Source organism: Coregonus clupeaformis, chromosome 24 (genome assembly GCF_020615455.1).
Source record: "Coregonus clupeaformis isolate EN_2021a chromosome 24, ASM2061545v1, whole genome shotgun sequence".
In the NCBI taxonomy this organism is placed as follows: Eukaryota; Metazoa; Chordata; class Actinopteri; order Salmoniformes; family Salmonidae; genus Coregonus; species Coregonus clupeaformis.
The window spans coordinates 2,317,062-2,329,260 of record NC_059215.1 but is presented as its reverse complement, the minus strand read 5'-3'; the positions used below and the strand labels follow the sequence as shown (position 1 = coordinate 2,329,260).

General features: G+C 42.4%; 1 protein-coding gene across 2 annotated transcripts in view; it reads left to right on the top strand.

The window, feature by feature from the left end:
* The window catches only part of LOC121537606 (glutamate receptor 4), a 232,430-nt gene extending 221,472 nt beyond the window's left edge, over window positions 1–10,958 (top strand). For both annotated transcript variants that reach the window (XM_045206975.1, XM_045206973.1), the window contains exon 16: window positions 8,919–10,958. In XM_045206975.1, the coding sequence (XP_045062910.1) occupies window positions 8,919–9,083 (165 nt within the window). In that variant the 3' untranslated portion in view covers window positions 9,084–10,958. The remainder of the gene's footprint in view (window positions 1–8,918) is intronic.
* The last annotated feature ends 1,241 nt before the right edge of the window (window positions 10,959–12,199 follow it).

Here is a 12,199-nt window from a genome sequence, read left to right as displayed (position 1 = left end):
TAGTGATCATAAACATTTACACTGTATATTACATGAGTTTTATGATATGGAAATGTGAAGTGTACATTTGGACTAACGGGTGTTTGACATAACCTGGCTTGGGGTCCTCCCCCAGAATTTTTTGGGGCATCTAAAGCTCATTTCCTGCATTTTTACACAATCCAATATGCCGACTCTATTTAGAACAAAAAGTAAGCAACAATGCCCACAGTCAAGCTAGGTAAGCCATCATTATTACATATGTTTAAGTAATTAATAAGACTGAACTAGATCAACGGTAATTCAATAATAAATATTGTGTTGCACCTTTAACCAATAGCCTAAAAAATGAACAACTGTTGAAACAATACGAAGACTTTTAATTCTTTATTAAGACATCCTCTATATCAAATTTCAGCCAGACCGACCAGCCAGCCCACATACACCTCATATATACATTAACACACAGAAACAGCAAATCCTTCATATAATTAATCTCATAGGACTAATAGTACTGTAGAGCTCTTTTTATTTGCACAAAATATAGCTGGGTCGCCCCGTCCTGTCCCTAGGGGTCCACCACCCTGCAGCGCCCCAACACAACCCACTCAGCTTTAGGACCTTAGTGAAACATTCATTATTGGTTTCGGGTGTTAAGCCAAAAATTCACCTCACCTCCATCACAGACTGGTCTTCCCTGGCTGCCTGACCCTGCTGTGACCTCTGTCACCATCTGATCCTCTTAAAATGAGGCATGACAAAGAATTACCTTCGTATACATTTATACATTATATTATCCAATAATAGAATCAATGGTTCAATAATTGAAATTAACATTCCTCCCAGATCCCAGACTGTAGCTTTAAGCTTAAGCTGCTGTCCTGTAGCTACTGTAGGTCTACCCATCAATTCAAGATGGAACTTTGTATCATTCACTGATATTGTTAATATACTGCAAAATTCACCCGAGCTCCGTAGACTGGTCTTCCCTGGCTGTCTGACCCTGATGGGAACAATGTCACCATCTGATCCTGCTAAGACATGATGAGCATAGTGTTGTGTACTGACTGCACTAGAGCTGCATTCCCGGGATGCCTGCGGGACCTGCGGGTCCCGACAGAGATCATTGTAGCGCGGTCTGCATTTTCCATGCTGCGGGCGGGAGCGGGCGGTCAGACAGACGACTTTGGGATAAAAATATTTTTGTTGTCCCACAGATTATTTGGAAACTGTCATCTTTCTGCTTTGTATGTGTTAGCCTACCTTTTGTATTAAAAGCACTGATTTTTCGCATTTTTTATTTTAGCCTACCTCTCCTAGTTGGGCGTGAAAGTTCAACTGCGCCTATTATGTGTGGTCTCATTGAAATAGAGTAGGCTGCCTACAGAGCCTTAAAAAAGTATTCATCCCCCTTGGCGTTTTTCCTATTTTGTTGCATTACAACCTGTAATTTAAAATGATTTTCATTTGGATTTCATGTAATGGACATACACAAAATAGTCCAAATTGGTGAAGTGAAATTTAAAAAATAACTTGTTTCAAAACGGAAAGTGGTGCGTGCATATGTATTCACCCCCTTTAATATTAAGCCCCTAAATAAGATCTGGTGCAACCAATTACCTTCAGAAGTCACATAATTAGTTAAATAAAGTCCACCTGTGTGCAATCTAAGTGTCACATCATCTTTCACATGATCTCAGTATATATGCACCTGTTCTGAAAGTCCCCAGAGTCTGCAACACCACTAAGCAAGGGGCACCACCAAGCAAGCGGCACCATGAAGACCAAGGAGCTCTCCAAACAGGTCAGGGAGAAAGTTGTGGAGAAGTACAGATCAGGGTTGGGTTATAAAAAAATATCCAAAACTTTTAACATCCCACGGAGCACCATTAAATCCATTATTAAAAAATTGAAAGAATATGGAACCACAACAAACCTGCCAAGAGAGGGCCGCCCACTAAAACTCACGGACCAGGCAAGGAGGGCATTAATCAGAGAGGCAACAAAGAGACCAAAGATAACTCTGAAGGAGCTGCAAAGCTCCACAGCGTAGATTGGAGTATCTGTCCATAGGACCACTTTAAGCCGTACACTCCACAGAGCTGGGCTTTACGGAAGAGTGGCCAGAAAAAAATCCATTGCTTAAAGAACAAAATAAGCAAACACGTTTGGTGTTCGCCAAAAGGCACGTGGGAAACTCCCCAAACATATGGAAGAAGGTACTCTGGTCAGATGAGACTAAAATTGAGCTTTTTGGCCATCAAGGAAAGCGCTATATCTGGTGCAAACCCAACACCTCTCATCACCCTGAGAACACCATCCTCACATTAAAGCATGGTGGTGGCAGCATCATGGTGTGGGATGTTTTTCATCGGCAGGGACTGGGAAACTGGTCAGAATTGAAGGAATGATGCATGGCGCTAAATACAAAGAAATTCTTGAGGGAAACCTGTTTCAGTCTTCCAGAGATTTGAGACTAGGACGGAGGTTGACCTTCCAGCTGGACAATGACCCTAAGCATACTGCTAAAGCAACACTCGAGTGGTTTAAGAGGAAACATTTAAATGTCTTGGAATGGCCTAGTCAAAGCCCAGACCTCAATCCAATTGAGAATCTGTGGTATGACTTAAAGATTGCTGTACACCAGCGGAACCCATCCAACTTGAAGGAGCTGGAGCGTTTTGCCTTGAAGAATGGACAAAAATCCCAGTGGCTAGATGTGCCAAGCTTATAGAAACATAGCCCAAGAGACTTGCAGCTGTAATTGCTGCAAAAGGTGAATAGTTATGCACGCTCAAGTTTTCTGTTTTTTTGTCTTATTTGTTGTTTGTTTCACAAAAAAATATCTTCAAAATGGTAGGCATGTTTTGTAAATCAAATGATACAAACTCCCCCAAAATCCATTTTAATTCCAGGTTGTAAGGCAACAAAGTAGGAAAAATGCCAAGGGGGGTGCATACTTTCGCAAGCCACTGTGGTCAGAGAATCACGTGGCAGTTAGTTTACTACAGTGTCTGTATATAAATATTGATAATGGTAAGAAGTGGAGGGCACTCAACCAAAATGAGTCGAAGTGCAATCAAAAAATGTAATCATCATTGAAAAGGCACAATGCGTACATAGGTTAGGCTACTATGGTGAGCAAGCGTTGCTCCTTTTCTTTTTTAATAAGTATGGATTACCCATTTATTTGTCTCTGCCTGCAAATCGTCCTCCTAAAAGGTAGGCTATATCCTATAGGCCTATACAAAACATAGCAAGTGTCGCTGTCATCATTCTTGCTGCTTCCAGTTCAGTAGCCATACCTGCAAGATCAGGTGCGCATGTGGTCTCAAGTAATTAGAGTAGGCTATAGCACGGGGCAGTTATCTTTCCAAGGAAATGTACTTCCTAAATAGGCCTATGATTAGGCTATAGTTTACTACGTTGCCTAGAAATGGGCCTAAATATTGATCACCCATATTTCTCTGTCTTAAAATCTTCCCACTCCTAAAAGGTAGGCTATAAAAATTGCTCAAGAGAAAGTGCAAGTCTCTCCAACTCTGCTCTCTTCAAACTACATCTAGCATATTGGCTGATATAGCCCAGTAATACAATATAAGGGCCATGAGAGAATCTCTGGTAATGTAACTTATTTCTTAAGTTATTTTTGCGCGTTTGATATTGGCTATATGGTACAAAATTGCTGGGACCATGGCTGGCAAGTGAGCTGTGTCACATATAAGCCTAAAATAACATTGCGGGACTGCGGTTGGGTTTGGGACCAATTCTTGCGGTAGCTGGTGGGAGTCGGAGAGAAAGCCAGCGTGTGGGGATGAAGAAATCAGTCCCGCGCAGACCTCTACTACTGTTAGAGCTGTTTATTACTGTGTCAGTGTGAAAAGTAGGGAATTAGCTAGGGAAACTGACAGATCAATAACGTTACATTGCCATACTGACCAATAAAACTCACATTGCACTGAAAAAACGTCAGAATATCAATCTTCAAACGTTTGGTCGATGGTTTCATTGTTTGATTAAATTAGTGTGATTGAGGCAAAAATAATAGCTAACATTAGCCAACTTTTGGCAAGCTCTCTCTCTAACGGTACATCAACTGGCGAAAGCTAGCCAAGTACATTTACTTCTGTTCTGAAACGGGACAAAACAAAGGCTACAAAACATTTCTATACAAACAACAGCTGTAATGTCTGCACCTGTTGTATTCGGCGCATGTGACCAATAAAATTTGATTTGATTTGATTTGAGATAGTAATAATAGCCACCTCATATTGCTATCTGACAGATAACTAGAGGCTAGAGCTGACCTGGTTGTGGTAGCTACTAGCTAGTGTAGCTTATTCATTCACCTCAGCCGAGACGGGATGAAACATTAGCTAACGTTACATGTCAGTTACAATACCAACTGATCACTGCATATAAACACATGTTTTGTTAAACAGCGTTACCTTGCCATCTACATCAGTGCGGCAGGTAGCTTAGTGGTTAAAAGCGTTGTGCCAGTAACCGAAAGGTCGCTGGTTCTAATCCCCGTGCCGACTAGGTGAAAAATCTGTCGATGTGCACTTGAGCAAGGCACTTAACCCTAATTGCTCCTGTAAGTCGCTCTGGATAAGAGCGTCTGCTAAATGACCAATTTATTTTTATTTATTATCAGTCAACTAAAGAGTAGCCAGTTTCTGCTCTGCCCTATTTTACAACTTGGTGAAAGAACGCAACACATACACACTGAACTATGCTCAACTCTCCCGTGCTGTTCCAGCCAGCCTTCCAGAAGCTTTGCATTCACACAGCCTGTCAGCCTGCTCTGTGGTGTCCGCATGGTCCTAAACCATTTACATTTTAGTCATTTAGCAGATGCTCTTATCCAGATCGACATACAGTTATTGAGTGCATACATAAAAAAAATCATACTGGCTCCCCGTGGGAATCGAACCCACAACCCTGGCATTGCAAACGCCATGCTCTACCAACTGAGCTACACAGGACTACGTCCAGCCACCTGATTACACCAAACAGCCTACCCGACCGCTCGGAGGCTTCCGCATGGTCCTAAAGCACACCCTTGCCGTCTTTTGCCCATGTCCCCCCGCTTCTCCTTCACACAAACTGATGTTCTGAAAGAGCTGAAAAATCTGGACCCCTACAAATCAGCTGGGCTAGACAATCTGGACCCTTTGTTTCTAAAATTAGCCACCGAAATTGTCGCAACCCTATTACTAGCCTGTTCAACCTCTCTTTCGTAACGTCTGAGATCCCCAGAGATTGGAAAGCTGCCACGGTCATTCCCCTCTTCAAAGGGGGTGACACTCTAGATCCAAACTGTTACAGACCTATATCCATCCTGCCCTGCCTTTCGAAAGTATTTGAAAGCCAAGTTAACAATCAGATCACCGACCATTTCGAATCCCACCGTACCTTCTCCGCTATGCAATCCGGTTTCCGAGCTGGTCATGGGTGCACCTCAGCCACGCTCAAGGTCCTAAACGATATTATAACCGCAATCGATAAAAGACAGTACTGCGCAGCCGTCTTCATCGACCTGGCCAAGGCTTTCGACTCTGTCAAACACTGCATTCTTATTGGCAGACTAAATAGCCTTGGTTTCTCTAATGACTGCCTCGCCTGGTTCACCAACTACTTCTCAGATAGAGTTCAATGTGTCAAATCGGAGGGCCTGTTGTCTGGACCTCTGGCCGTCTCTATGGGGGTGCCACAGGGTTCAATTCTCGGGCCGACTCTATTCTCTGTGTATATTAATGATGTCGCTCTTGCTGCTGGTGACGCTCGGATCCCCCTCTATGCGGACGACACCATTTTGTATACATCTGGCCCTTCATTGGACACTGTGTTAACAAACCTCCAAACGAGCTTCAACGCCATACAACACTCCTTCCGTAGCCTCCAACTGCTATGTGGACAACTACAAATACCTAGGTGTCTGGTTAGACTGTAAACTCTCCTTCCAGACTCACATTAAGCATCTCCAATCAAAAGTTCGATCTAGAATCGGCTTCCTATTTCGCAACAAAGCCTCCTTCACTCATGCTGCCAAACATGCCCTCGTAAAACTGACTATCCTACCGATCCTTGACTTCGGCGATGTCATTTACAAAATAGCCTCCAACACTCTACTCAGCAAATTGGATGTAGTCTACCACAGTGCCATCCGTTTTGTCACCAAAGCCCCATATACTACCCACCATTGTGACCTGTACGCTCTTGTTGGCTGGCCCTCACTACATATTTGTCGCCAAACCCACTGGCTCCAGGTCATCTATAAATCACTGCTAGGCAAATCCCCGTCTTATCTTAGCTCACTGGTCACCATAGCAACACCCACCCGTAGTCTGCACTCCAGCAGGTATATCTCACTGGTCATCCCCAAAGCCAACACCTCCTTTGGCCGCCATTCCTTCCAGTTCTCTGCTGCCAATGACTGGAACGAACTGCAAAAATCTCTGAAGCTGGAGACTCTTAGCTCCCTCACCAACTTTAAGCGTCAGTTGTCAGAGCAGCTTACCGATCACTGCACCTGTACACAACCATTCTGAAATTAGCCCACCCAACTACCTCATCCCCATATTGTTATTTATTTTGCTAATTTGCACCCCAGTATCTCTATTTGCACATCATCTTTTGCACATCTATCATTCCAGTGTTAATACGAAATTGTAACTATTTTGCACTATGGCCTATTTATTGCCTTACCTCCATAACTTACTACATTCACACACACTGTATATATATTATACTTTAAAAAAATTAAACTGGTGGGGGGGGGTCAAAAATGCAATTTCAGAATGTTGGGGGGACATGACCCCCCCGTCCCCAGTGAAAGTTGCACCCGAGTCCTTGTAATTTACAGCATTTCCCTCACTCAGATAACAAAAAAATTGCAAATTAGCGGGTTGGATGGGGGCAACTTCTTGTCATGTGCGGTGCTCAAGTTCAGAATGGCTGTCAGTCAAAACCCGTACAGAGCTGTGAAGCGGAGACCCAGAGCTCTGACATCATGTATAGCATGTTAGTGTACAGCCACTGCGTTCCAATTTAGGTACTTATCTGTGTCCAAATATGCAATTTTCAACCCGTATACGGGTACGAGTGTAAAGGGCTACAGACAAGCCTCAAATATTGCCACCCCTCTCACCTCAGCGCAAGCGAGCTGATGTTAGACATACAGGTAAATTGCCAAACCTGACATTAGGGATGGAAAATGCCAGCATGCCAGTTTTTACATGATGAAATTACAAACTAACGTGCATTTGACACTTGCGTCTCCTTAGCACCAGCCAAAAATCGAGCCCAATGTCTCATGCTGTTGACTGACTAGGGTTGCAAATTTCAGGAACTTTCCCCAAATTCCCAGGTTTTATAGAAATCACAGATGCAGGAATCCCTCCCTGCTTATTCCTCCCTGATGCTGGGAATACTCCTACCGGGATTTCTGGAAATCTGGGAATTTGGGGAAAGTTCCTGAAATTTGCAACCCTAGTCAGTCAACAGATTTCCCAAAAATTCTCAGGTTTTCTAGAAATCCAAGTTGGAGGATTCCCTCCCTGCTTACTGTATTTCCTCCTGATTCCGGGAATCCTCCAAACTGGATTGTTTGGGAAAGTTTCTGGAATTTCACAACCCTAACTATGACACACACAGGCACTTGCTCCTCTGTCTAAACCAGACAATATAAAAAGGGAGAACCACAGGTTTTAATGAGAAAACAGCCACATGCACACATAAAGTTAGATAAAGCAATATAACACCATACATTATTGGGGAGTTAAAGCCTAAAGTAAGTGGAAGCTAACTGCCCCTCTAAGAGTTATATTGATTTGAGCTCCTTTCTCTAAGATATTTCCCTCGTGTCCAGAGATATTGGACTTGCAGATCTACATTCTCAGTACAGTATGTGTCTGACGGGGTTATTTGTCCCCTGTTGGTGCTCTCTTGGCTCTCTCTTTATTCCCTTTACTGTTCCTTGGTCAGCAGCCCTGTGGTCCCTCAGCCACACATGACTCATCCATTGTCTAATAACCATAGTAGTCAATGGTAGTCGTGTATTAAATGTCCACATAAAGTGGCGTAATAAGATATTATTATTGAATGGCCCTGATGGTTGTCCTGTGAGTACGTGGTGTGACGTTGGATGTAGTTACTGTATGATATTCATCCCCGACATTACCCATCTTCATGATGATTCCTGATCTTAGAGTTTTTAGCATAATATTGCCGAGTGTGGCCGGTCCGAAAACCCATACTTGCATCCTAAATAGTAGGCCGTTTGAGTATGCGAAAAAATAAAGTTTTATAGTATGTGACATTTAAAAAATGTTGTATGCTTTAAATGACCGGATGTCATAATAACTTCGGCTTGTAACCTTTTTGAGAATTTCACACCCACAATGCATTCAAACCGGATTAAAAGGAGGGCTTTGGGATTTGATAGTTCTCTGAAAGTAAACAAAAAACTAATTGAAGATGGCAAATAAGACGAGAAAATATTACGCTACAGCCATGGCATACTGCATACTTTTTACTAAACATTATGTCATAATTAGTATGCGACGATGAGTACATATTATGCAGTTTAAGTATGTAGTACGCTAGTATGAGTATTCGGACATGGCCAATGTCTATATGAGCTGACATGTTTTTTCTGTCCCTCTCTCACCTCTTCTTGCTATCGCTCACCTCTTCTTTCTCTCTCACCTCTTCTTTATCTCTCTCTGCCTCCCCTTTGTTCTTTTCCCCCTCCCTCTTTCTCTATCTGTTCTCCCGTCTTTGTCTTATTTTCATCTATTCTCCCTACCTCCCTCTCCACTTCTCACTACCTCTCCTCTCTCTCTCTCTCTCTCTCTGTCTCTATCTCCCCTTTCTCTCTTATTACCCTTCCTCTCCCCCCACCCCTGTCCCTCTCTCTCTGCCCCCCCACCCAGCTGACCTTCACGGAGGCCATGAGGAACAAGGCACGCCTGTCAATCACGGGCAGCGTGGGGGAAAATGGACGCGTCCTGACGCCTGACTGTCCCAAAGCGATCCACTCGGGCCCCTCACTCCGCCAGAGCTCCGGCCTGGCCTTGGTCTCCTCCGAGCTCCCGTGAAAACCAAAAACCTCCCAAGTGCCTTAAAAACTACCTACCCACAACCACCATATACCACAAAGACACAGGACAAGCACCAACCTAACCGGACACCACCACCATTGTGTGGGAAGAGAGGGACTATCTAACGTTGTGGACTTGTCTAATGTAGCAGAGATGGGGACTCTAGTGAATTGGTGGTCATTTTGGAAGGAGTTCTGTGGAAAAGTACAATCTGGATTTTCACTGTGGTCACGCTGGGACGTATTGAAATCAAGGTGGCATTTTTCGGGTGCAGAGGTGGAGATTGCATCTGACATGTTCCACTCAGACCCTGTGCCAACTTACCATACCTCCAACTGGCGAAGGAGGAGGAGGAAACGAGAGTCAAGTGAAAGTGAAAAGTAAATGACCAGAAAACTGTCAACTTTAAACGTGTAACTCTGTATCTGTGGGTTGCTGACTGTGAATTGGCAAACTGAATCACAATCAAAAAGTGGACAATATCTGTTACCAGACGAGAACAGCGTTCAAAAGACAACTGTAAGTCAACAATTCACTAAATATAAATAACTGACATCATGTGGGAGAGTGTCCCCCGGTGTCACCATGGAGATAAAAACTATAATTATTCATGAACTACAATAACTCTATTGATAATGAATATATGATAAATAAACTGTGAAGATTTAGTAAATATGTATATTCTGTGAAGACAAAGCTAAAGAAAAAATATTTACGGTACATAGAGGAGACTGTATAACATGCTTGCTTTTTAAACAGATGTAAATAGCTGATTCGGTAGTGGACAGAGGACAGTTCTCTTTTTGTAACCATCTTTAAATAAATAATTCATCGCAATAATGGATAAGACGTTTGAGGAGAGACATTGAGACAGTGTTTAATTTCTTCAACGTTCAGTACACAGAGTACTGTGTTCAGTAGATAGAGTGCTGAACATTCATGCACAATGTTCCATGGGTATGTTATCAACTCTGCCCATCCAGATACCTGTTCCCTACATATTAATATATTCAGCGATGAATGTTAACTGGCCCCACCCCATCCTCTAGCACAAACATCCTCCTCTTGCCCCACCCCATCCTCTAGCCACACCTCCTCACTGTGCAGTCGTAGACCAGAAAGTGGCTCATAGACCAAACTTTACATTTAAACTCTTTACTTGCGTTTCCGCTGTCAAAATCGAACTATATATTTTTCGTTGTTTGATCTATTTTTTGTAACGAACAAATACATTTAAAAAACTGTCTGTCTCCTGGTTTTTCAAAGTTTTTTCAACGTTCACGGCTGTTGAACGTCTCTTATCTGGGTAGATATTTTAGATTATTGTGTGTGGAGAGTATAACGCAAAAATGAAATGTGAAATGAGAAACGTAATTTTTGTTCTCATTGCTATATTATTTTAAGAGTCAAAGCTATTTCCTATACAGTATTTATTAATATAATATCATGAAGAAGAAGACACTGTTTGTATTATTGAGCCATTGTCAAAGCTTTGGCCCTCTTGGGCCCCAACACTGTGGATCCTCAGTAGCAGGCTGGACACTATAGCAGAATCTATGATCTCCTCCCTCTCATTGAAGTTATTAATGTATTGTTTGCGGAGGTCTCAACTCATGGCTGATGGAAGGACAACCTCTGGGACCGTGGGCCACAATAGGACACTGACTTTTACTAAGTCATCCTTTTGTCTATTTCATGTTCAACTTTTTCCCCAAAACCTGCTTCTGCTATTGTTGTTGTCGGACAAATGTGTGCAATGTTTTCAATGTTTTCATTTGCTGCCCATGTCTTTTGCCCTTACACACATACACGTATACATTCACACATACAGTACGTACACACACACATCAGTGGAGGCTGCTAAGGGGAGGACGGCTCATAATAATGGCTGGAATGGAGTCAATGGAATGGCATCAACCATCAAACACGTGGTTTCCATGTGGTTGATACCATTCCATTGACTCCATTTCAGCCATTATTATGAGCCGTCCTCCCCTCAGCAGCCTCCACTGACACACATACACAACATGTACACACACGCACACAAACACTCACACACACACAGACTGGAGGGACCTTGTTGTGTTGAGAGAATAAACCAGCTAATATTTCAGGCCATGTGTTTTGGTCCTGCCATATGTCTGTACAATTTTAATTAAAACATTTAAATATTTATTTTGATCTTTTTTGGTAAAAAGGAAATCCAAAGGCTTTGTCACTGTGTCTTCATTGTGGACAGGGTGAGAGGGTTTTGTGTTAACTGGATGAATGTACTTACTTGAGTGTGTATGTGAAAGAAAATGTTTTTATAACCCTGTAACACACTCACAGGGTGGGATTCAATCAAAGGTGTATTGTCGACTGTTGGGGAGAGTATATTTAAAAGTCATATGTCTGCATCATGAATTATGTTTTTACAATAAGAATACAAAACTATTGTTTGTGTTTAACTGGCAATAAGATGCACCCAGTCTAATGTAAAGGATATATGTAATTTATAACCATTTGTCCACTGTTGACACAGTCCCAAAAATGTTTTGCATGTCCGCAGTCAAGTTTTCAACATATTGGACTTTTAAGAATAAAAGTGTCACCGGCCACAGTATCATGATGATGCAAAATGCCATCATGCTTACGTGAGCATTATGAGACACTTAGGCCCAATACACACTCAAGTTGTTCAACTGATGTAAATGACACTTGGCACATTGGTTATACAACGGGTCACAAAATATCTGTTGTATCAGCTTTGTATCACCGAAATATCAGTTGTATTACAACTATGTGTCAAATGTGTGGACATCCATTGTACAACCTGAGTGTGTATGGGGCCTTACATTTGATATCCTCCTACTGTAGGAGTGCCACATCATCAAAGAATGGCAGTATTCTATCGGAAGCTACAACCCAACTACAAACATAACAGATGATCCAAGAAACAGAGATGAAACCATCCAATCAGGTTGACGCTACAGTGACCTAACAGTGACAATAAAGTCTATATCTACGCAAAATGGCGACCCTGTGCAGTTGCGTAGAGTTACAGATTTTGGGGCTGCACAAAATGCAAGTTAGCAGAAGGGCCATTTTGTGTAGCTAATTGCGTTCTTGTG